General features: G+C 45.6%; 1 protein-coding gene across 1 annotated transcript in view; it reads right to left on the bottom strand.

Annotated features, from left to right (window-relative positions):
* Positions 1 to 656: 656 nt before the first annotated feature.
* Positions 657 to 22,609, bottom strand: part of SPOPL (speckle type BTB/POZ protein like) — a 414,483-nt gene continuing 392,530 nt past the window's right edge. The window contains exon 10 of the mRNA XM_069221532.1: positions 657 to 813. Within this exon, the coding sequence (XP_069077633.1) occupies positions 657 to 813 (157 nt within the window). The remainder of the gene's footprint in view (positions 814 to 22,609) is intronic.

The following is a 22,609-nucleotide window of genomic DNA, read 5'->3' as shown; positions in this document are numbered from 1 at the left end:
ACTAAAAAGTGGTGTTAGCTCGCTGTAAAATTTTTGATGCACAACTGCACTGGCACAGTTGTGCGTCATTTTTGATAAATATGGGCTATAGTCTTACAAAATGATCATGTCCTAAATATATATATTTTTTAATTGCCCCATTGGAAGTATCATAAGAAAATCTACACCTAGTAGGAAGATGTGTTGTAAAAACAGGAAACAATATTTATGTCAGTCATCTGGTGGAAAATGTGGATTCTAGACTACAAGAAGACTAAAAATATTGATGACTAGTACTGCAACACAGCAGTTGCTTGAGTTGGCAATGCATCTTGAAATGGACATGGACCCATAAATATAGTGCCCTGCTGGTGCACAGAAATGGTGCAAGCCGGTGCTAAACTTTTTGGTGCAAAACTGCGTTAGTGCAGTTTTGCCCCAAAAAGTATAAATCAGGGCCTTAATGGATAATGACCTGTTAACAGCTTGCAAAGGGTTCACCAAAACTAGTGAAGGCAATGAAAGTTACTTATTCCTATCAAAACTTAAACACCTATTTAAAATCACATAGGCTGCATGAATGACTAGGGTCAAATATTGTGACAAAAAGCTGAGTCAGTGCAACAAAGAAAGATCTAAACGATGCTGAATCAAGGCAATGATGTGATTTATGAAGTTCATGGTAGGGTGGGGGATGGTTTTAGCCGTTTCCGTGGTATTCCATACTTTGAAGACTGTACAGAAGATAACGCCCTGAAGGCATCTGCAACCAAATGTGGGTGTGACTGGATCATTGACTTCCATCCCACAGTTTCCATTATTTCAGTTGCATGTCTGAAAAATACAGAAATTCTAATATTATTAATAAAATACAAAAAGGGCACATCACAATGCCAATCCAAAATATATTAAATTAAAAGTATAGAAACAGTTACACTGACACTTACTAAAAAATGAAAATGCCAAGGCATTATGTTTTGCGGATTTACTTCAGCCTTTCATTACTTTCTCGTTCTGTCACATATGTAGCGTTTTGACGGAAAGTGTCGACACAGATTCTGTACAATCTAGAGATCCTTGGAATAACGAATGCACAGGTTTGGAAAGCAGAAACATTTAACAATAACAACCATTCAGAACTATATCCGCTATCCGCTATTCAGCACCACAAGCATGCTAACAATAGAAGCATGTAGTATTATTCGTTTTGATGTGGATGTTGACCAAAAAAGTGCCATGCTGGAAAACAAACGATTTTAAAATGAGAAACACCACAGTAAGTTCGAGGAAAAAGAGTAGATTTTCCTCTACTGCACACTGGAAAGACCATGTGTGAATCTGAGTGGCCTTGGCAGGCCATTTCTGGGATGCGTGTGATGTAGGTAGCCTCCAGTAAGCAGCTCTGGGACAGAGAGAAGTCCTAAACGTGCAGCACTGCAGACTCAAAAGAAGATGTGCTCTCTCTTTGTAAAGATACTCACCAGTATTAGTAATTCCCGAAATGCTCTGCTTTGCCAAATGCTGTAGACCATATTTTGGAGATTAACCTGTTTCACGTTTATTTTTTATCAATAACACACCATCCTGATGAAAGAAATGTTCAGCAGCGTGGCAGTTGCCTGTAACGGGGAGGCAAAAAAGTAAAAATAGCACTGTGAATACCTATACCTATACCCCTTCACACTTTGGGACTGATTGAGAGTTGGGTGGACGGGTTTGTAACCTTTATCTCAATAGGTTGGTTTCCCAGAAGTGTCATATTGTTCTGGAGAGGAGTGCAATTCACTCAGCGTGGAGGATGGCTACTGATCCCTCTTACCACGCAAATGAGATACTGACAATTGGTGGCTCTGTGTATTAGTGCAGGAATACACCATTTATACCTGAGAACCTAGGTCAAGGTGCCTACTGGCTCTCAGGTTAAAATCTGAACACCAACAAAAGTGTATGTGAACTGTGCATGGAGTTAAAGACATGGATGAGGTACTTTCCGTGGGAATGATGCAAGAACGCTAGCAATGAAGCTACATTGCTTCATTTTACTACCTCCCCACTTTCCTTTCTATCTTGGGTTTCAGGGACCCCATTTCTCCCATTACAACTGCTATGCTCACTTCTGATTGTCTGGATCAAATATAGATGGGACGTGATGCTGCAAAAACTTGGGACTGACTAGTTCCAGTGTGAGATTTGAATCTTGAAAAAAAACTTGACAGTCCCCACCAAGCTACAGAGAAGTGCCAAGACAAACAGCTGTGCGAACATACACCTTTAGGTAGTATTCTTTACTGACGTGTTGGTGTTTTGATGCAAATAAAACAGATCAGAATTCACCTCCTTAATGCTTTTGAAAGCAAATTGCCTATCACATGAACAAGCATTTGCAATGCAATACGTCTTGCATTTTCTTGAGTTAGAGCTATTGGCATTGTAAATTCAGAACTGGACTTTTCTTCCAACATAAATTGGTCATCCCTGTATCATAATTTCATCTTTTCCTGCCATGTTGTGGCAATCGCTGGCGGCTACTGACATCAGAAATCACAAGCCCTTGAGGAGAGGTGAGAAAAATATTGCACTACCTCAAGTTGTGTAAACAGAAATTGGAAAATAAGGCTGGAAAAGTATTTTATTTTTATTTGAAGAGAATGAAGTCTCACAAGCATTCTTGCCTTGCATTTCAACCAGCAGATGCAGCCTGAGAAGTTTTATGGACCCAATAAATGAGATAAGCAATGCCCTGTGTGCCATGTTGTGAGTGCTGGTGCGGAGGAGCCCTGGAAGGAGAGACTCAAATATGCTATGCGGGGCTAGGCAAGTTTCTAGGTTTGCTACATTCTACAAGTGAGTAGTTAGCTAAACGACCGGATGTTTCTTTTCGTGAGCAGTTAGCTAAACGACCAGATGTTTCATTTGTAGAATAAGCTTATTTTAGGACCCAGAGGTAAATGAGGACAGCAATGGAATAAAGCCAACACAAATGTCAGCGACATGAATTAGAAAAGTAGTCTGTCACAGCAACAGAAAAAGAAACCAAAGTGGAACAATACAGTAATTGGTCACTGCTCTGAAACAGAAAAAGGGGCGAGAAAAAGGCAGAACTGACCACTAGCAAGCAAGAATGTTTAAAGGACATCCACAAATGAAATCACTTAAAACCATATGAAGTATACCAAAAGTATACACGAGATTGAACGCTTACGCTCGACCTAAAAAGAAATGGGAGGAATAGAGCCCAAGACACAAGGGCTGAAAAAATGGCCAAACTAGTGAGGATCAGCCGAGGACAGAAATACCTATAATAGATGCCTGAGGCTACACAACAAGTGACTTTAGTAGACGTTTGTTATCATGCCATTGGGAAATCAAAGAAACAGGCTAATTATGCTGAGCATTATCTCAACTCCACAATAGCATTAGGAATTTCATGACAAGTTTTTATCTGAGATTGAATCAATATCATTATGTATACTCGTTTATAGTGAACTTAGTAAAATGAATGGCAAACAGCTCATAAATTGCAAAAGAGTAATGACAATGGTTATTGTAGAGGCCCTGGTGAAGCAACCTTGATGTCTTGAAACATGCTTTGGCCATTTGCTAATTGGGAGAATAAAGCTGTTTATTTAAATAAATAGCCCTGGTGTGATGGGCAAGAGAAAGGATAAAGAGAAAGACCTGAAAGAGGGGAGCAAAGAGAGGGTCAACCTGCTTCTCTGCACACCATGCCACAAACTTGCTCAACAGCAGGCGTAGACAGTGTTGGTAGAGGGATGCCTGGCTGCCAAGATAACATTGCAGACTTTGGACGGAAGGTTGAAAGCTGTCAACAATTGCCGCTCAATCTGCACAAATGGAGGTGGATCGTTAACAGGTTAGAGTGGAGAACCCTCCCCTGCTGCTGCAATAGTAGGTCCTCCAGAAGGGGCAGCCTGATCAGAGGACCCATAGCCATGCTCAACAGCTCAGGATAACAAACTCTTCAAGCATAGTCCGGAGCCACAAGGATGACTTGGGCAAGATCGTTCCTGATCTTCTTGAGAACTCTGGGCAGGAGTGGTATTGGCGGAAGGGCATACAGTATGCCAGAGGTCCACTCGAGATGAAAAGCGTCTCAGAGCGAGAGTCACCTCGTAAAATCCTGCATGCAAAACCACTGATATTGCACGTTCTCAGTGGTGGCAAATAGATCTAACCAAGGCTCTCCCCACTGCTGAAAGAGACCCTGTACCGCCTCCAGATGTGACACCATTTGTGACCTGCTAGGCATCTTTGGCTGAGTTCAAAAGCCTTGGAGTTTTAAGAATCCACTAGGTGCTGAACCACCAGGGAAATGCCGTGACATTTCAGCCATGTCCAGTGCCTCTGACATAAGGTTTGGTTTATGACCTCGCCCATTCCTGTTTGTTGCAATATTACATAGTGGTGGTGGTGTTCATGAAAACCTGCCCTAGCCTACCCTTGATTCAGAATAGAAAGGCTTTAATTGCCTATCGGATTGCTTGGAGCTCTAATAGGTTGATGTAGCTTCTGATCTCCACCTCTCCAAGACGGCCACCCCATCCCAAAAGTGAAGCATCTGTCACCACTGTCAGATCTGGCTGGGGAAGATCTTTTGCACTTCACTCTGAGATGTGGACCATGTCGGAGAGATTCCCCTGATGCGTCGCCCACTGGAACATCAGGTCCCACTGCACAGCTCGCACATGCCAGTGAGTATGTGTCACAAGCAGGATGCAGTAGGCCATGACCCCCAGCAGCCTAAGAGTCAGTCTCACCGATATACAGGATAAAGCTGAAACATATGTATCATAGCCTGAATATCATGGACTCGCCATCGGGAGGATAAGACCGAAACTGTACCGTGTCCAGAACAGCTCTGATGAAGAGACTGTCTGAGAGGGAGTCAGGTGTGACTTCGGCATGTTGATAGTGTACACCAGCGAGTGCAAGCGGTCCACTGTAGACTGGAGGAGGGAGACAACAGCCTGAGGCGAGCCCACCTTCAACAGCTAGCCGTCGAGATACAGGGAGAATCTCTGCAGATGAGCCGCAACCACCACCATCACCTTGATGAACACCGAGGGGCACTGGTAAGGCCAAAAAGGAGTGGACTTCACTGGGTCTTTGTTGCAGGAGAGTGATGCCTTCACTCTGGAGAGAGATCGTCAAAGTGTGGATGTCCTCTGGGGGTTTGTAAAGTCCATCCAGTGTCCAAGCAACCCCTCAGTGGCGACTGCTGGGTGCAGCAGGCAGGGTTTGGTGGCTTTTTCTTGTGCAGCAGGACTTCAGTTCTCGAGTCTTGGGTCTTATTTGTTGCTGGTCTTCCTTTGTCCTTGAAATTCCCCGGTTTCTGGATGCCCACTAAATACTGTGTTTAGTGGGCGTCTAGAGGACTACCTTAGGGGGGCTACACCCATTAAGGGACCACTTCCTGTGGGCAGGGGCCACTTCCCTACACCTGAGTGGCTATTTTCCTTCCATGCAGGATGGAGGAAAATGAAATGAAGGGGTCACCTCACATGCAACACATTAGGGGTGGTGCAAGCTGGGGCTGACCACTACTCCTGTCCTTTGTGTGTTTTCCTGCTGTTGCTCCCGCCAAAAGTGGGGGGGTTTGACACAGGGCTGCTATCTGCTTTGAGGTTGAGTTTCAAGGGCGGTAAGCCCTCTGAAGCTCCCTAGCACGGCAGTGCATATTCATGGAGGTAGGTATGATAGCACCTCTGCCCAGGAAGGGCTTTGTTCAGGGACCCAGACAGCAGGATCTCTCACCCCAGGATTCCAAAATCTTGTCTGGTGGTGTCAGGCTGGTTGTGACCAGTCAGCAACTGTGCTAGGGTAGTTAGTGTTTGCAGGGGGCATCTCTAAGGTGACCCCTAGGTACATTTTGTAATACATCCAGCACTGGTACAAGTTTGGATTTATCATCTTGAATTGTTGATACCAAACAACCCAGGGGTCAGAGTAACAATCATGTAGCTGGGAAACTCATAATGACCAGTGTCCAGCACATGCATTTAAAATGGCTGCTCTGTTCACTTGCTATATGTCAGGTTTGGCGGGGAAACAGTAGTGACATATTGCTCACGCATCTATGCCCACACTTACAAGATAGTGGACTCTGTCCTAGGGCTAGAAGGCTTGCCAAATGGCTCACTCACCTATATTGCATGCAGTGTATAGTGGTCAGGGCACACAGGCAGTGTGCCATGTCGAGTTTGCATTTTAGGATTGCATCAGAACACTCTGCATGCAATGGCAGGGCTGGGTGTTTCTGGATGCATGGCTCTAGAGGGTGGCATAATCAGTGCTGCTGCCTGACATGGGCCTACCCTTAATACCCCATGCACTGGGTACTTAAGTACCATTGACCAGCGACTTACAATGGCAGCTAAAGGTGTTGCCAATTGTGCCCATGCAATACAATACTTTTGGGAAAGAGATATGGCCCCGGGAACCTGGTTGGCAGGGGCCCTGGGCACTAACAACTTTGATACCACGTAAAAAAAAAAGGCAAAAAGTGGGGGCTAACCATGACAAAAGAGGCCTTTTCTCACACCAATGACACCTCTTTTCATCTCTGGTGGGTTGCAGAGGAGGGAAAATCAGGTAAGGCGATGGACTGCTCTATATAAAAGGGTGTGACCACCTTGGGCAGGAAAGAAGTCCTGCTTGTTGGGAAAAAAAGGTGGTAAAGGAAGGCTTGACACTAAGTGACATATTTAAGAACCCTTAGCCCCTAGCCACCCCTGGGTCCCGGGCTCACTATGCTACTAGATTCAAGCTAGCTTGGCTGATGAAGGGTTACACCCCGAAAACGGTCCAGCGATGCTGGTTTTCGGTCCAGGGAGGAGCTGGCCTGGCAGTTCAGGCTGGACTATTTCCATGGGGAACAGGGTCAAGACTGATATGCATATGGCTGGGTCCAAACTAGGGTGGCATGGTGAGCAAACAAATTGATGGATTAAACCCAGATCTGTGATTAGGGGTGAGTGTTTGATTTGTTCCGCATTCCGTCCATCATTTGTGTTTGTTTGCTACCAAGGGTGGAAGCGTCCATTACCACTGTGGTCACTTCTGATGGTGGTTGGAATGATCTCCCATACACCAGTTTGCCTTCCACACTCCACCACATCAAGATCGCCTTAGTGCTTCTTGAGGTCGATACAGAATACTGTAGATCTCTGCCATGTTGGAACTACTGCCTGCAAAAGCACCTCTGAAGGGCCCTCATTTGCCAGCATACACATGAATGTAGGAAGCAAGCAGATCTAGTAGGTATAAGCCCATCAGGACTGGAACTTCTGCTCTGTTCTGAAACATTGGAATGATGGCCTGAGTATCCTTAGTCCAGAAGTCAGCAGATCTAGCAATCATAAAGCCGCCGGGACTGGAACTTCTGCTCTGTTCTGAAACATCGTAATCATACCCTGAATATGCTTTACTCTCTGTGGAGCAGAAATCCTTGATTCTACCTAGTGTCCAGTTCTGACTGCATAAACAGGATGCACTGAGCGGGCACAACATGAGATTTAGGGTTGTTGGTGGAAAATTCCTCATCAAACAGCAGAAATGCTGTGACTTTGCAGTGGTACAACTTCATCTCCAGCCACTCACCATGGGGAGGTAGCTGCCAAGGCATAGAGACACTGGGTTTCCGGCACATCTAAGATGGATCGCTACCACTGCTAGCTCTTTCATGAATAAATGTGTAGATTAAGTCAAAACAAATTTAACGATCGCAAATTGGTAATGCGCTGATCCTACTGTGAAGCACAGATACTTTTTAAGGTGTCCGCAGATATGATATGTGAAAATATGAATTCTGCAGGTGAACAGACACCATCCAGTCTCCAGCTTTCAATGTCAGCAACGCCTTTGCCAGGTACAACATCTTGAACTTCTCATTTTGCACCAGTTCCACTGCCCCCTTTTATAGTAAGATCTCTACCTCCTGACAAACAATGGGAATATTATCTGCGGGAGTGGCAGGAATGACTTGTTTCACTGAAGTCTGCCTGTCCTTCACCAGCTCCAGAAAGTGTGGTTGAAGGTATTCCAGCAAGTGTAGGATTGCTAGTTGTGCCATGTCTCATTAGGTGTGGGTTATAATGGTCCATCTGGCATGTGGCATTGAGGGATTTGTAAGTCATGCTCCTCAATGAAAAGGAATTATTAGCAAACTGTTCTATTTTCTTAGACTCCCTGTCTGAGGGCATAGCAGGGAAAACATCTGCCAAGAGTTTAGAGAAGCACGAAGCTTGGGCGATGAGGCTTTCTGGTAAGAGATGTGTTCATAAGAAGGCAAGAGTGCAAGTGCTGGCCTATATACCTTCTAGTAACTACTCTGCTGACAGTGGGAGATGAGGTGGGCCTCTTCCAAGCAGCAAGAACAAGCTCCGTTAGAGCTTCAAGGACTGTGACACAGGTTCTGAAGCATGAACAAGGTTGGATGCAGTAAATTTGTTAAGAGATTAGCTTTGGTCTCTGTGGAGGGAAGTGGGAGATTATGGGCCTCAGCTGCTTTTTTCATAAGTGTGTGATCTAAGGTGACATGAGGAGTATAGCTCCCATTCTGGTGTCATGGTCAATGGCTCTATATGCACTGTATAGTTAGTGTACATGGTGATCGACTAAAAGTCACTGTTATTCATATATGGATTGGGAGTCTCAAGTCGATTAGAATTCTTAAAGAAGCAGCGTTTTTCTTCCATGAGGCATTGGTCCTCTCGTTTCAATCTATGGGTAGGTTCAGAAAATTCCATCAAGGGCAATGGATCCGGAGCTGAAGACTGTTCAGATGGTGTCAACTGCCGCCCTGGCGACAGTGGCGCAGATGTTGACTGTGGTGCTGGCAGCGTTGGTAGTGGTGACGAACGTTGACCCTTCGCAGATGGTGAAGAACCCGTATGGAGAGGGAGGGGTGGAGCCATGAATTGTGGTGCCAGGCCTGGTGTGGGATCCGGTGTCGGAGTCTGAGCCAGAGTTCTGGGAGAAAACAAAAGGAAGGGAGCAAAAGAGCCAACGTTAAAGGGATGTAGTCTCACACCAAAGATAAATTCCATAGGACTCACAGGGTCCCAAGATGCTTCAGACATGACTACAGCCATGCCAAATATGTCAAACATGGCATTCAACAATAAGGCATGGTCTGTTTCAGGGGCAGGGAATTCAAGGTACTGCTGTCTAGCTTAGGCCTAAGTGGGGGCACCTCAAGAGTCAGCATCTCAGGAATCAGCAGGGGTTCTGAAGGAACTGCAGGCACCGTATCCTCTGGAGGAAGATTAATGAGCTTCAGCACGACAAGGACTTGAAAGGCAAGAGGAAGTGCCCTGGTGACTTATCTTTCAACTAATTATGTAGCAAGGAGTTGTGGTGTTGTATCTTATGTTTTTGTTGGGATGACATTATGACAGCAGAAATTTCAGTCACCTCATCCTGGTTTTGACTTCTGCATCGCTGGATGATCATCTTGTGCCCGGGCTATAAATAATGTTCACTTCCTATCGTTTATGGACTTAGGGCACATGCTCCTGCATGATTTAGAGGACTCGGTATTGTGGGGCTGAACTCATTGCACTAGAGGTGGATGTCATGCAAGCCTGTGATGGACAAAGTAAAGAAAATAACCTAGCATGCAATTCTTTGTTTGATTTTATATCCATGGTGGAAACATTAACAGGGCTGAAGCTCTTGTGAGGCTCAGGGAAGAAATTGCACGATCTACTGTGGTGACGGAAAAAAGGGTTAAATTATTTTACCATTAGTTTGTAAGGTTTCTCAGGTGGTCTCTGTATAACCTAAAGACTATACTACCTCCAAAAAACCTCCTCATGGTTGCTCTGGGACAATAAAGAGTACCTGGTGATATTTCCTTCCCAAGCCCTGCTGGAAAAGCTTCCAAAATTACCTTGAGTCTGTTGTGATATTGCTACTATCATGCTTGACGAGTTAGTGGACTGCATTCTCTGTTACGCTGCAGGCCGTGAATTAGCCCATGGCTCACCCCTCACATTCCTGAGCAGTCTGTGGGACGGCGCGGTGACCCACGATTGTCTCCATAGCATCTTGCGTCAAACTATAGGATGCTCCTAATACTCACGTGCAGCCTGAGGGACCATGTGTAGGGCTGCAGAGGGCCATTCTTTGTTTTGCTGTGCGACTGGCATGGAGGCATTTTTCTCCTATGGGGCCATGTTCTTCTTTCTTGTAGTTCTTCCTTCAGTATATGTCAGGAAGGGTTTTGTTACATCTATCCATCATGGAGGTGCTACCATGCTTTCTCTGTTGCTTTTCTCCAACCAAAATTGCGGCTTAAACTTCCCCTGTCTTCACTTTCTGTCTTGGGTATTTAAGGGTCAGAACTGTCCTTTCTCTTTGCGTTGCCACCCTCGCTGCTCCTGCTGGTGTGTCTTCGCTCTCTTTCTAGTTTCTTTGCTGACTCTTTGCTCCATTGTCAGCAGCACTATGGTTACCAGAAAGGGTCGCCCTTACCTTAGGCAGACAAGAACCCTCAAGATCTGGAATTGTGGACATTCCCTTTGCATCAAGACCACGAAAAAGAGTCTGTTCACGGAAGAACCTCATAATGCCTGTGAATGATAGGCTTTCATTCTTGTGATATTGCGAGTAATCTTGCAGGATGGTGTTGTAAGGTAACTTACTTGCAGCATCCATCCAGGGTGGTGGGGATTTTGGAGAGTCCGCATGGAGGTTTGGGCATCAGCGGGAGTCCAGTGACAGGAAGTTATTGCACCATGGTGGGGCGGGATCTCCTAGTCATTGACCCCATTCATCATGGTTGCGATCTGATTCAATTCTAAAGGAATATTCCCTAACTATTATGGAGAAATCACTTTCTTTGGTTCTAGTTCTAGTCCCAGGTCACATTGCAAGGGTTATTGTACTGTGTATCGCAACACTCTCGGATTGCGACTGGGCTATTTTCTCCTGGTGTTCCTGCAAAGCTCTGTGATTTATCTGTGCTATTGCTTTTTGCAACTTTCTACAGTTTTTTTATTTGCCACTGTATTTCTTTTCCTCCTGATGGTTTCCTTAGAGGGCACACTCCAGCTTCGTATTTCCTTTAGTAGCTGGCATGGTGGCTCCCAGACAAAATCGTCCTGTCTTCAAGCCAGGAAATGTAGGTGAAAAAAACTCTTTGAGCTCCCAGCCCTTGAAAATCATGTTGTCCCAATAGTTGTTGTAATATGGCATCTTCTTATTTACAAGAGCTTTGTATTTTAACCTTAACAAACACAAGGTATGAGTAGATGCATCACCTTTAAACTCTTGATTTTCTGTTTTTGTTTCCTAATCTGCCTCTTGATGGTGTGAAAATCCTAATAAAAGCACTCCTATCATTTCTTTGAATACACTGGTTTACCTTTCTCAAATTATCTTCTTTTCTTAGCTTAGCCTTAAGGCAATTTACAATTTGCTTTATTATACTAGAATACCATTTAAATGAGATGTAATTGAATAACGACTCAGTAATGGGCTCACTTTTTTTATGGTAAGCAGACAGTAATAAAAAATATTTTTCATTGATCTGAGTACTCAGCCTCGCTGCGAAATCCACTCTCAAAAGGGGGGTCCTTTTGTTGAAGTTTTGAAGCATGAAAGCGTAAAGATGCTTGCAATGGTCGATGATCACTACCATCAATTTGCATAACATAAAATGTCATATCAAAATTCCGTGCTTGCAAGAATATACAGTTCATTGGCTATTTGTGATTACCTTGAACAAATGTTTGTGCAGCTGGAGAGATTGAAAGAAAACGCCCATTTAGGCAAACCATAACTTGAGACACTAAAGAGTTTAATAATCTCGGGTTCGAGAAGTAGTGATGGAGTCGGGAAATGATGCTGCAAATGAAAAATTAAAGACAACCAGTGATCGCCATGGCGGCCAATCACTCTTTGTAGGGTTTAAATGAAGATTAAAATTACTCACAATTACAACTATGCTATTTGAATAGTTAGACATTTTTGGACACACCATCAAATAAGAATCCCTGCAGTTTTCTACTATGATAGATGTTCACCAAATTCATATATACACTTATCACAGAGATTCTATGTTAACAAAGTTGCTATATAAATTAACTAAAGTAACCAATGATTATTTACATTTTGAGTTTGCCAACATTACTTTTTGTGCCACCTCTGTAGAGGCTAAATTTAATAAACTACCTGAGGCACAACCTAAAATGTTAGCAATACCATATTAAAGCATTTTAATAAACCCTTTGACTATTAGCACATTCAGACTATAGCATTCTTAAGTTATGAATATTCCACAAGAACAAAACAAGGTTAAGTGAAGAACAGGAAACCTAGACTTGCTTAATCTGAAATGTTCACCTACAGTTTCCAAATCCGAAGTCCAGAATCAAAAAGGCTCCCACAGATATGGTTATATTCATGTGATGTTGTACCAACCCTTAGGACTAATATCCTTAAAATACCTTAATTGTAATTGTGAGAAATTGGTTTTCTGGTTGACTGGAGTGTGAGCCCTAGACAAGCAACGGTCACAATCCTTTGTACCTTTCGGCCAAATTGTGTCGTTGTGCTCAGTTTTGGAAATTGGCCTTCTGGGCACTTTTAGCACCACAACCTACCCAGCATCCAAGACTAGTGGGACACCTTGTGGAGGCTCAGGACTCCTTCAGGCTGAGTACAGGTACGGGATGAAGATGGGTGCCTTTATGTCCCTGTGGCTCTGAACAAGAAGCCAGCAAACTACCCCTTGGAGTCGCTTCTGGAAGTCCCAGGTGCAGGTGAAGATGAGGGCTCAACAGTAGGGCTGGACTCCACGGGTTCAAGGTAGGCTCCAAGCAGCAAAGCAGTCCTTTTAGGTACAGCAGCAGTCTGGCAAAGTACACAGCAAGTCACAGCAGCAGGAAGTCCTCTGAGAGTCATTCTGCAGATCCAGTAGTGCACTGAAGAGTGGGTCTGAAGGTCTTATATTTAAACTCTGGTGCCCTTCTTCTGGAAGGTGGGAGAAGCTTCTTGAAAGATTCTTTGAAGTGTATGAATTTTCCTGAATCCCCTGCCCTGGATCCAAGGTAGCTACAAGGTTGTTAGGCCCGTTGTGTGAAGACAGAGCACAGGAAAGTAAGGTGCAAGTGGGGCTGTGGTGAGCTCCACCACCCTATTCCTGCCAGCAGATGGCCCATTGAGATACACCTAATCATTCTATTGTGTGACTGTCTTGGAAGAATGCACAAAGCCCAACTATCAGCTGCATCCATTCATGTGACCCTAAGCAAGTTGTAGGCACAACGGGCTGAAGGCATGAACTTTTCTAAAAGTGACATTTTCAAAACTGTAATGACCAATCAGACTTTACCGTTAAAGAAGGTTTATCTTTACAATATCATAGGTACCAAACATGAAATACCTACCTATTCCCAATTAAAAATTACAGCTTAATAAATGCAATAGGGAATCTGCAATGTTATCCAAGGGGAGGGGTAGGCCTCTCAGTAGTGAAAAACAAATTTAGGGGGCTTTCACTATCAGGACTTGCACAACTTAAAAGTATACACTCAAACTTTTAATTACACACCACCTACAGGCTAATAAGGGCCTACCTTAGGGTTGCCATATTTCTTAAAAGAGGAGTTTAAGGCTTGAGAAAGGGGTTTAAATACCATGCTTAAATGGCAGTGGAATACTGCATTCAGACTGCAATGGCATGCCTGGGACATGTTTTAGAAGGTTACTTAAGTGGGTTGCACAATATGTGCTACAGGCCCACGGATAGCACTTAATTTACAGGGTCTAGATATATGGTATACCACTCTACAGGGGACTTATAAGTAAACTGTATATTACAATTAGGTACATGGCAATCAGACCATGTTTTGCGCAGTGAGTACAAGCACTTTAGCACAATAACTGCTGCAGGCCCACTGCTAGCATTTAATTTACAGGCTATAGGAATATGATATAGTTATATGTAAACGATATATGCCAATTAGGTACATGTCAATCAGACAATGTTTAGGGCAGTGAGCACAAACAATTTAGCACTGGTTAGCAGTAGTAAAGTGCACAGTGCCCTATAGTTAACTCAATGAAATTCAGAAAAAATGGGAGGTAAGTAGGCAAAATGTTTGGGGGATGACCACCTTTAGTCTGACAGGTCTAACAGTAATCAACACTTTTTCTCTTTGGGGAGGTAAGGCTCATTACTTTGTGGTTGGAAAAGGGACTTGGGTTAGGTCTTAACCCACAATGATTAAAAAGGAACTGTTTGAGTGATAATTTTATACATTCCATTTATTTCCCACTCACTATTTAATGACTTCGGAGAGGAAAATGCACTGTGCTTTACCTGATACATTCTTAAAGAAATGTAAGTAAACCAGACCCTTAGTCATTTTTCTCTTATTCTTATTTACAACCCCCTCTAGACCCTGTTTCAATTTGTTTGAAGGAATCACTTTTTCTAGGGGGCAGTTGGAAAAGATTAGACACCGGGTTTAGGGTCTCCATATGATTTGTCTTTTATTGTTCTTACCAGATCTAAATAAACCCAAAGTTTGTTACAATTGGGTTTTCTCAAAGAGATAGGAGGCCCTTTCTTCTTACCTAATGTCAGAAATGGGGTCTTTGGTTGGCAGTCAGGTTACCCCCTGTCCTAACAAGGACCCTCACTCTAGTCAGGGGAAAGGAGAATCACCCTCAGCTAACCCCTGCTCACCCCCTTGGTAGCTTGGCATGAGCAGGCAGGCTTAACTTCATAGGGCTAGGTGTAAAGTATTTGTACTGACACACACAGTAACACTACAAAATGACACAACTCAGGTTTAGAAGAATAGAAAATATTTATCTAAACAAAACAAGACCAAAACGACAAAAATCCACCATACACAAGTCAAGTTATTAATTAAAAAGCAAAAACAGTCTTAAGTCCTTTGGTAAACAGATAAAACACTGATAGCGTTGAAAAGGACCTGGGTCGCGTTAAAATAACACACATGGACGAGTGTGCATCAAAAATGGCAAGTAGTGCGTCGATTTCTCACCCACAAGCGAGCTCGTGCGTCGTTTCTCCTTCTCCGGTCAGACCGGCGGGTGTTGTTTTTTCTTCCCGCAGGGGAGCGATGCGTTGATCCGTGCAGCACTCCGGTCTGGGCAGTTGTTGCGTCGTTTTTCCACGCCCAGCAAGATTTGCGCTAAAAATCCTGCCGCACAGTGACAGCAAAACCGCGCTGTGTGGGTTGTGACGATACCAGCCTCCGTCAGCGATGTGGCGCATTGGTTCACCAGCCACGTGCGTCGATTTCAGCCACAGAGCCAGTGGCTCGTCGTTTCTCCAGCCGCACTCGGTGGTTGCGTCAGAAATTTCCCCGCACAGCGGTCTGTGCATGGATTTTCAGGTTTGGTCTGCCAGCTTCACCTGTCAAGGCCCCAGGAACTGGATAGGGTACCACTTGGCAGGGCAGAAGTCTCAGCAGAGAGTCCAGGTGCTGGCAGGAGAAGTCTTTGATGGCCCTGAGACTTCAACAACAGGAGGCAAGCTCAGAACAAGCCCTTGGAGATATCTTCACAAGCAGGAATGCTAAACAAAGTCCAGTCTTTGTCCCCTTTTACCAGGCAGAAGCAGCAACTGCAGGATAGCTCCACAAAGCACAGTCACAGGCAGGGCAGCTCTTCTTCCTCAGCTCTTCTGCTCTTCTCCAGGCAGAGGTCCTTCTTGATTTCCAGAAGTCATCTAAAGTCTGTGATTTTGAGTGCCCTTCTTATACCCATTTTGCCCTTTGAAGTAGGCTTACTTCAAAGAAAAGTCTCTTTTGTTTGTGAAATCCTGCCTTGTCCAGGCCCTAGACATACACCAGGGGGGATGGAGACTGCATTGTGTGATGGCAGGCACAGCCATTTCAGGTGTGAGTGACCACTCCTCCCTTCCCTCCTAGCACAGATGGCTCATCAGGATATGCAGACTCCCTTTGTGTCACTGTCTAGAGAGAGGTGCAAACAAGCCCAACTGTTAAACTGACCCAGACAGGGAATCTACAAACAGGCAGAGTCACAGAATGGTTTAAGCAAGAAAATGCTCACTTTCTAAAAGTGGCATTTTCAAACACACAATCTCAAAATCAACTTTACTAAATTATGTTTTTTAAACTGTGAGATCAGAGACCTCAAACTCCACATGTTTATCCCCTCCCAAAGGGAATATACGCTTTAATCATATTTAAAGGCAGCCCCCATGTTAACCTATGAGAGGGATAGGCCTTGCAACAGTGAAAACCGAATTTGGCAGTATTTCACTATTAGGACATATACAACACATTAGTATATGTCCTACCTTAAACATACATTGCACCCTGCCCATGGGGCTACCTAGGGCCTACCTTAGGGGTCTTTCATGTATGAAAAGGGAAGGTTTAGGACTGGCAAGTGTGTACACTTGCCAAGTCGAATTGGCAGTTTAAAAACTGCACACACAGACACTGCAGTGGCAGGCCTGAGCCATGTTTATAGAGCTACTAATGTGGGTGGCACAACCAGTGCTGCAGACCCACTAGTAGCACTTGATTTACAGGCCCCGGGCACCTCTAGTGCACTGTACTAGGGACTTACCAGTAAATCAAATGTGCCAATCATGGATGAACCAATTACATACACATTTTGTATAGGAGCACTTGCACTGCATTTTAGCAATGGATAGCAGTGGTAAAGTGCCCAGAGTAACAAAAACAGCACAAACAGATGTCCAGCACACATCAACAACCTTGGAAACAGAGGCAAAAAATTAGGGAAGACCACGTCAAGGATGCCAATTCTAAAACCTAACTTCTTTTTTGAGGTCATCCTTACAGCTGGTGCCTGCAGAGGTGACAGTTGCTCCTATACTAACCTTTCTCATCTCTTGGCATCTCTGGCTATAGGGGCTGCACCACCTACCAGTGTACCTGCAGGGCTTTTAAGGTCTTTTTCTTGTTTTTTGTCACATTTCTTTAAGAATATTTTAATGTCATCAAACAGTGTAACTGCCAATGAAGGCAACTATGACTTTGCTACATAAGAAAAGAACACATACTGTCACGCCCACACTACCTAGGATATCTCTTTCAGGTTCACTATTCCATTCACTAAGCCCCCTCCCATCCGTATGTCGTCAAATATCGTATGATATAATATTACTTCACACTACGAAACTACTGACGTTAGTTTCACCCATTTTTTACGTGCCTTTGAGGCGAACAGGTGCAAACCGACTTCCACAATAAATCCAATTAAATACGTATACACATAAAACCCTCATGATGCAACATAATGAAAAACCATCATATTATATTTATATATATATATATATATATATATATATATATATATATATATATACAGGAAAAATATCTATATACACATATATCTATACAACCACATATCCTAGTGCAATCAGATAGGCAACGGGGAGGCAGGTGGGACTGTGAGGAATCCACAGGTAGCTATTGTATCCACCAGAAAAGCTTTACCGAAGGTAAGTAACTTGTTCTTCTGATGGATATAAACTACCTGTGGATTCCTCACCTTATGAATAGAGTCCCAAAGCAGTACTGCACTCGGAGGTGGGTGCCCGTCTGATTACACCAAGAAATCCTGTAAAACAGATTGCGCAAAATGGCTGTCCCTCCGAACCTCACCATCCAAGCAGTAATGCTTAGCGAAAGTGTGGAGGGACGCCCAAGTTTCTGCCTTACAAATATCTACCACCGAGACTCCCCTTGCCAGGGCCGAAATGGCCGACTTAGCCCTGGTGGAGTGAGCCCTGATTCCCTCAGGAGGAACTTTCTTTGCCAGTGAGAAGCAAACTTTTATACAAAGAATGACCCACCTGGAGATCGTTCTTTTATGGACTGCTCTGCCCTTCCGCTGACCAACATACCCCACGAACAGCTGATCCTCTAGGTGAAAGTCTTCCGTCCTCTCAATATAAAAACTGAGAGCCCTTCTAGGGTCCAATAAATGGAGTCTCTCTTCCTCTTTAGAGGGGTGGGGAGGAGAGTAGAAAAAGGGAAGGGTAATAGCCTGTCCCATATGAAAAGGAGTGACAACTTTTGGCAAGAAAGCCGCCCTGTTTTCAGTACCACTTTATCAGGAAAAAACAAGGTAAAGGGGGGTTTTCCGGAAAGGGCTTGAAGCTCCCCAATCCTCCTAGCAGAGGTTATAGCAATAAGGAATAGAGTCTTAAGACCCAAATACCTTAAAGGACATGAATGCATGGGCTCGAACGGTGAACCCATAAAAAATGTTAACACAAGATTTAAATCCCACTGAGGCATGTGAAAAGGCGTGGGAAACTTATTAAGTAAGCCCTTAATAAACCTATTTACAATCGGAGATTTGAATAAAGAGGGCTGATCCGGGAGACAAAGAAAAGCCGATAGAGCTGCCAAATAACCTTTCACTGTAGCTACTGAACAGCCTTTCTTTGCTAAATCAAGGGCAAATAACAAAACATCGGAAAGGTGAGCCTTCAAGGGATCTTTCTGCTTCTCTCCACCAACTAACAAATTTAGCCCACCTATTGGCATAAATGGATTTAGTGGAGAGTCGCCTGGACGATACAATAACATCCACTACATCCGGTGGGAGAGAAAAAGAACTCAGGTTGCCCCGTTCAATCTCCAGACATGTAGGTGTAAGCTCTGGGGGTGGGGGTGTAGAACCTGCTCCTGCGACTGCGAGAGGAGGTCTGCCCTGAGTGTGAGACGGAGTGGAGGGCACTTTGAGAGTTGTAGAAGGTCTGTGTACCACACCGTTCTCAGCCATTCCGGTGCCACCAAGATGACTTGGGCCCTGTCCTGGCGAATCTTCCTCAGGCCCGAGGAATCAAGGGTATGGGGGAAAACGTGTAAAGCAACTGGCCGCCCCAGGGTATTTGAAACGTGTCCCCCAACGCTCCTTGCAACGGATACTGGAGACTGCAGAACGACGGGCAGTGCGCATTCTCCCGAGTGGCGAACAGATCTACCTGCGAAGACTCCCACATCTCGAAGATGTACCGGACTAGATCTGGATGGAGACGCCACTTGTGATTGGCCAAGAGGCGCCAACTGAGACTGTCCGCACGTACGTTCAAAACCCCGGCCAAATGATTTGCTATCAAGCAAATCTGATGGTCCTGAATTCAGGACCAGAGCCGCAGAGCCTCTCTGCAGAGAAGGTACGACCCTACTCCTCCCTGCTTGTTTACGTACCACATCACAGTAGTGTTGTCCGTGAGAACTTGAACCGACCAACCGCGAAGGGAAGGGAGGAAGGCCTTGAGAGCCAGACGTATCGCCTGCAGTTCCAACAGATTGATATGAAACATCTGTTCCACCGGAGACCAATGACCCTTAATCTCCAGATCCCCCAGATGAGCACCCCACCCTAGAGTGGAGGCATCCATAACAACTGTGGCCACTGGGGGTGGTAGTGAGAACGGCTTTCCTTGATAAAGGTTGCCATCCACTGCCCACCATTGGAGATCCGCTGCAGTGTCCCTGGAGATCCTTATCGAATCCTCGAGATCCCCTTTGTGCTGAAACCACTGCCTGCGGAGGCACCACTGAAGAGCTCTCATATGCCAGCACGCATGAGTGACCAACAGAATGCAAGAAGCAAACAGACCAAGCAGGAGTAAGACCTTGAGGACCGGAACAACCGCTCCATTTCGAAACATTGGAATCAGCGCCTGAATGTCCCAAATCCGCTGAGGCGGAGGGTAGGCCCGATACAATGTTGTATCTAGCAATGCCCCTATGAACAGGAGGCGTTGAGAGGGCTCCAGGTGAGACTTGAGCACATTTACCGAAAACACCAGGTCGAACAACAACTGGGTTGTCACCTGCAGGTAATGCAGCACCAACTCTGGAGACTTGGCTTTGATCAACGAATCGTCGAGGTAAGGGAATACCGCTATTCCTTTCTGCCTGAGATGTGCTGCAACCACCGACATCACCTTTGTGAAGACTCGAGGTGCTGATGTAAGCCCAAACGGAAGGACCGCAAATTGGTAGTGTTGTGACCCCACCACAAACCGGAGATACTTCCTGTGCGACTTGAGTATAGGGATGTGAAAGTACGCATCCTGCAAGACACCATCCAATCCTCCTTCTTCAACGCCAGAAGTACCTGTGCCAGAGTCAGCATTTTGAATTTCTCCTGCTTGAGGAACCAACTCAAAATCCTCAGGTCTAGGATCGGCCTCAGGCGACCGTCCTTCTTGGGGATCAGGAAATATCTTGAATAACAACCCTGACCCTTTTCCTGCTCCGGAACCAACTCTATTGCACCCTTTGATAACATGATCAGAACCTCCTGTTTCAACAACAGAAGATGGCTCTCCGAACAAAACGAGGGACGGAGGGGGGAAGGGAGGAGGGAACTCCTGAAAGGGGAGAGCATATCCTTTTTCCACAATATTCAACAACCAGGAGTCTGCAATTATCAACTCCCACTTGTGAAGAAAAAGATGAAGCCTTCCCCCTACAGGAGAGGCATGTTCGATCAAGTGGGGCAAACTAGGGCTGCCTTCCATGCTGTTGTCCACCAGAGGAAGAGGATGACAAAGAAGGGAGTTGCTGGACTGCCCCTCTAGCTCTAGCCCTCCCACACCCTCTAAAGGTTCGATAGGATGGATTGACAGGCTGTTGGACCGAGTACTGGGACCTCTGAAAAACCGCCCCACGACCAAACCCCCTGAATCTGCTAAAAGACCTATACGGAGAAGCAGGGGTAGCTTGTAAACCTAAGGACTTTCCAGTCGCTCTGCTCTCCTTAAAACGTTTAAGGGCAGAGTCAGCTTTCTCTCCAAACAGCTGTTCACCATCGAAGGGCAAGTCAAGTAAGGTGGTCTGTACGTCCAAGGAGAATCCGGAGAACCTTAGCCACGCATGCCTCCTTGTAGCAACAGATGTCCCCATCGCCCTGGCACCCAAATCTGTGGTATCAAGGCCAGATTGTATAATCTATTGCGCTGCAGCCTGCACATCCAAAAAAAGTGATCCAAAAGGCTTCTGCGCCTCCTGTGGCAGATCCCCGACCATAGCCTTGGCTGAATCCATAAAGGCATGGACATACCTGCCTAGCACACAGGTAGCGTTCACAGCCTTAAGCGCCATGCTGCAAGACGAAAAGATCTTTTTTGAAGACTGCTCCATTCGTTTGGACTTCCTATCAGACGGGGCCGCAGGGAACGAACCACTAAACTCTCCGGGGTTGGATGAGGTGAAAGGAACCCAGGATCCTTGGGTGCCCCCTATGTCTCCTTGCCACCGCTCTATTAACAGCTGGAGCCGAAACTGGCTTCCTCCACAAGTCCATAATAGGCTCCAACAATGCCTAGTTGAAGGGCAGCAAAGGATCAGCTGAGGATGTAGAAGGATGCAGCACCTCAGTCAGCAGATTTGTCTTTACCTATGCTGCAGATAAAGGCAGGTCTAAATAGTCTGCTGCCTTTCTAATGACCGAGTGGAATGATGCTGCCTCCTCCACAAAATCCCCCGGAGATGAAATGTCCCATTCCGGGGAAGTATCCAATCCACTGGCCGGCCACAATCCTTGGAACTCCTCCGAAGGCTCCATAAGCTCACCCTCTTCCAATTGTTGGTATTCTTCTTCTTCAAGAAGACGCAAGGCCTTTCTCCGAGATCTCAAGCTGGATTCTAACCTCGGCGTCGACATCGACTCCATCGATGCCGAATCCCGATCAGGCACAGAAGAAGATGCATGGATCCGAGCATCACTCGGACCCGGTGCCGACACGGACTCCACCGGCGCCCACTTTGGAGACGGCTGTCCAGGGGAGAGCATCGGCTGACGTGGAGATGGCAACGGCGCCATGGATCTAGATGGGGACGCCATACCTCGAGGACACATCATCGACGTCGACCCGGCACCCTCAACAGGGCAGAATGGCATAAACGGCTTCGTCTGAAATGGAGCCGGGGAGCCCAAAGAAAAAGCTAATGGCCCGTGGGACCCGTCGGTGCACTAGCAGGGGCCATAGCCTGGAAAACAGCACACATGGCATTTAAAAATGCCGCTGGATCCGCTCCCGGAGCTTGGAATGCAGGATAACGCTGATCTTGATCCTGCAGCTGCACATCAGGCTCTTACGACGCCGGAGAAAACTGAGAGCTATGAGGAGCCACATCATAGACTGACGGCATCGGAGATACTCCTGGGATCTGGGGCTGCGGAGTCACAGTAGGGCTCACCTCCCAATTACTTCGACGTCGAGTTGATGGAGACCTCGACCTCGATCGGCTCTGTGTCGATCAGCGTCGTGAAACATGACGGCACCGAGAGTCATGCCGACGCCTCTTCTTATGCCTCCTGGAAGAGGTGTGAGAAGAAGCCCTCTTGTGGTCCTTCTTCTTAGCCTTAGCTAAGAAAAGCTTGGCCTCTCTTTCCTTAAGTGCCTTAGGATTCCTACTCTGGCACGAACCACACCCCTCGACATCGTGCTCAGAGCTAAGACACCAAAGGCAGTTCGCATGCGGATCCGTGACCGACATCCTACCCCCACATTCACTACAAGGCTTGAAACCCGATTTTCTCGGGGGAGACATTGTAACACCCAAAGATACACACTATCCAACGAGCCATAAAAAAA

Source organism: Pleurodeles waltl, chromosome 3_1 (assembly GCF_031143425.1).
Source record: "Pleurodeles waltl isolate 20211129_DDA chromosome 3_1, aPleWal1.hap1.20221129, whole genome shotgun sequence".
NCBI lineage: Eukaryota > Metazoa > Chordata > Amphibia > Caudata > Salamandridae > Pleurodeles > Pleurodeles waltl.
This window is presented reverse-complemented; position numbering and strand designations above follow the sequence as displayed.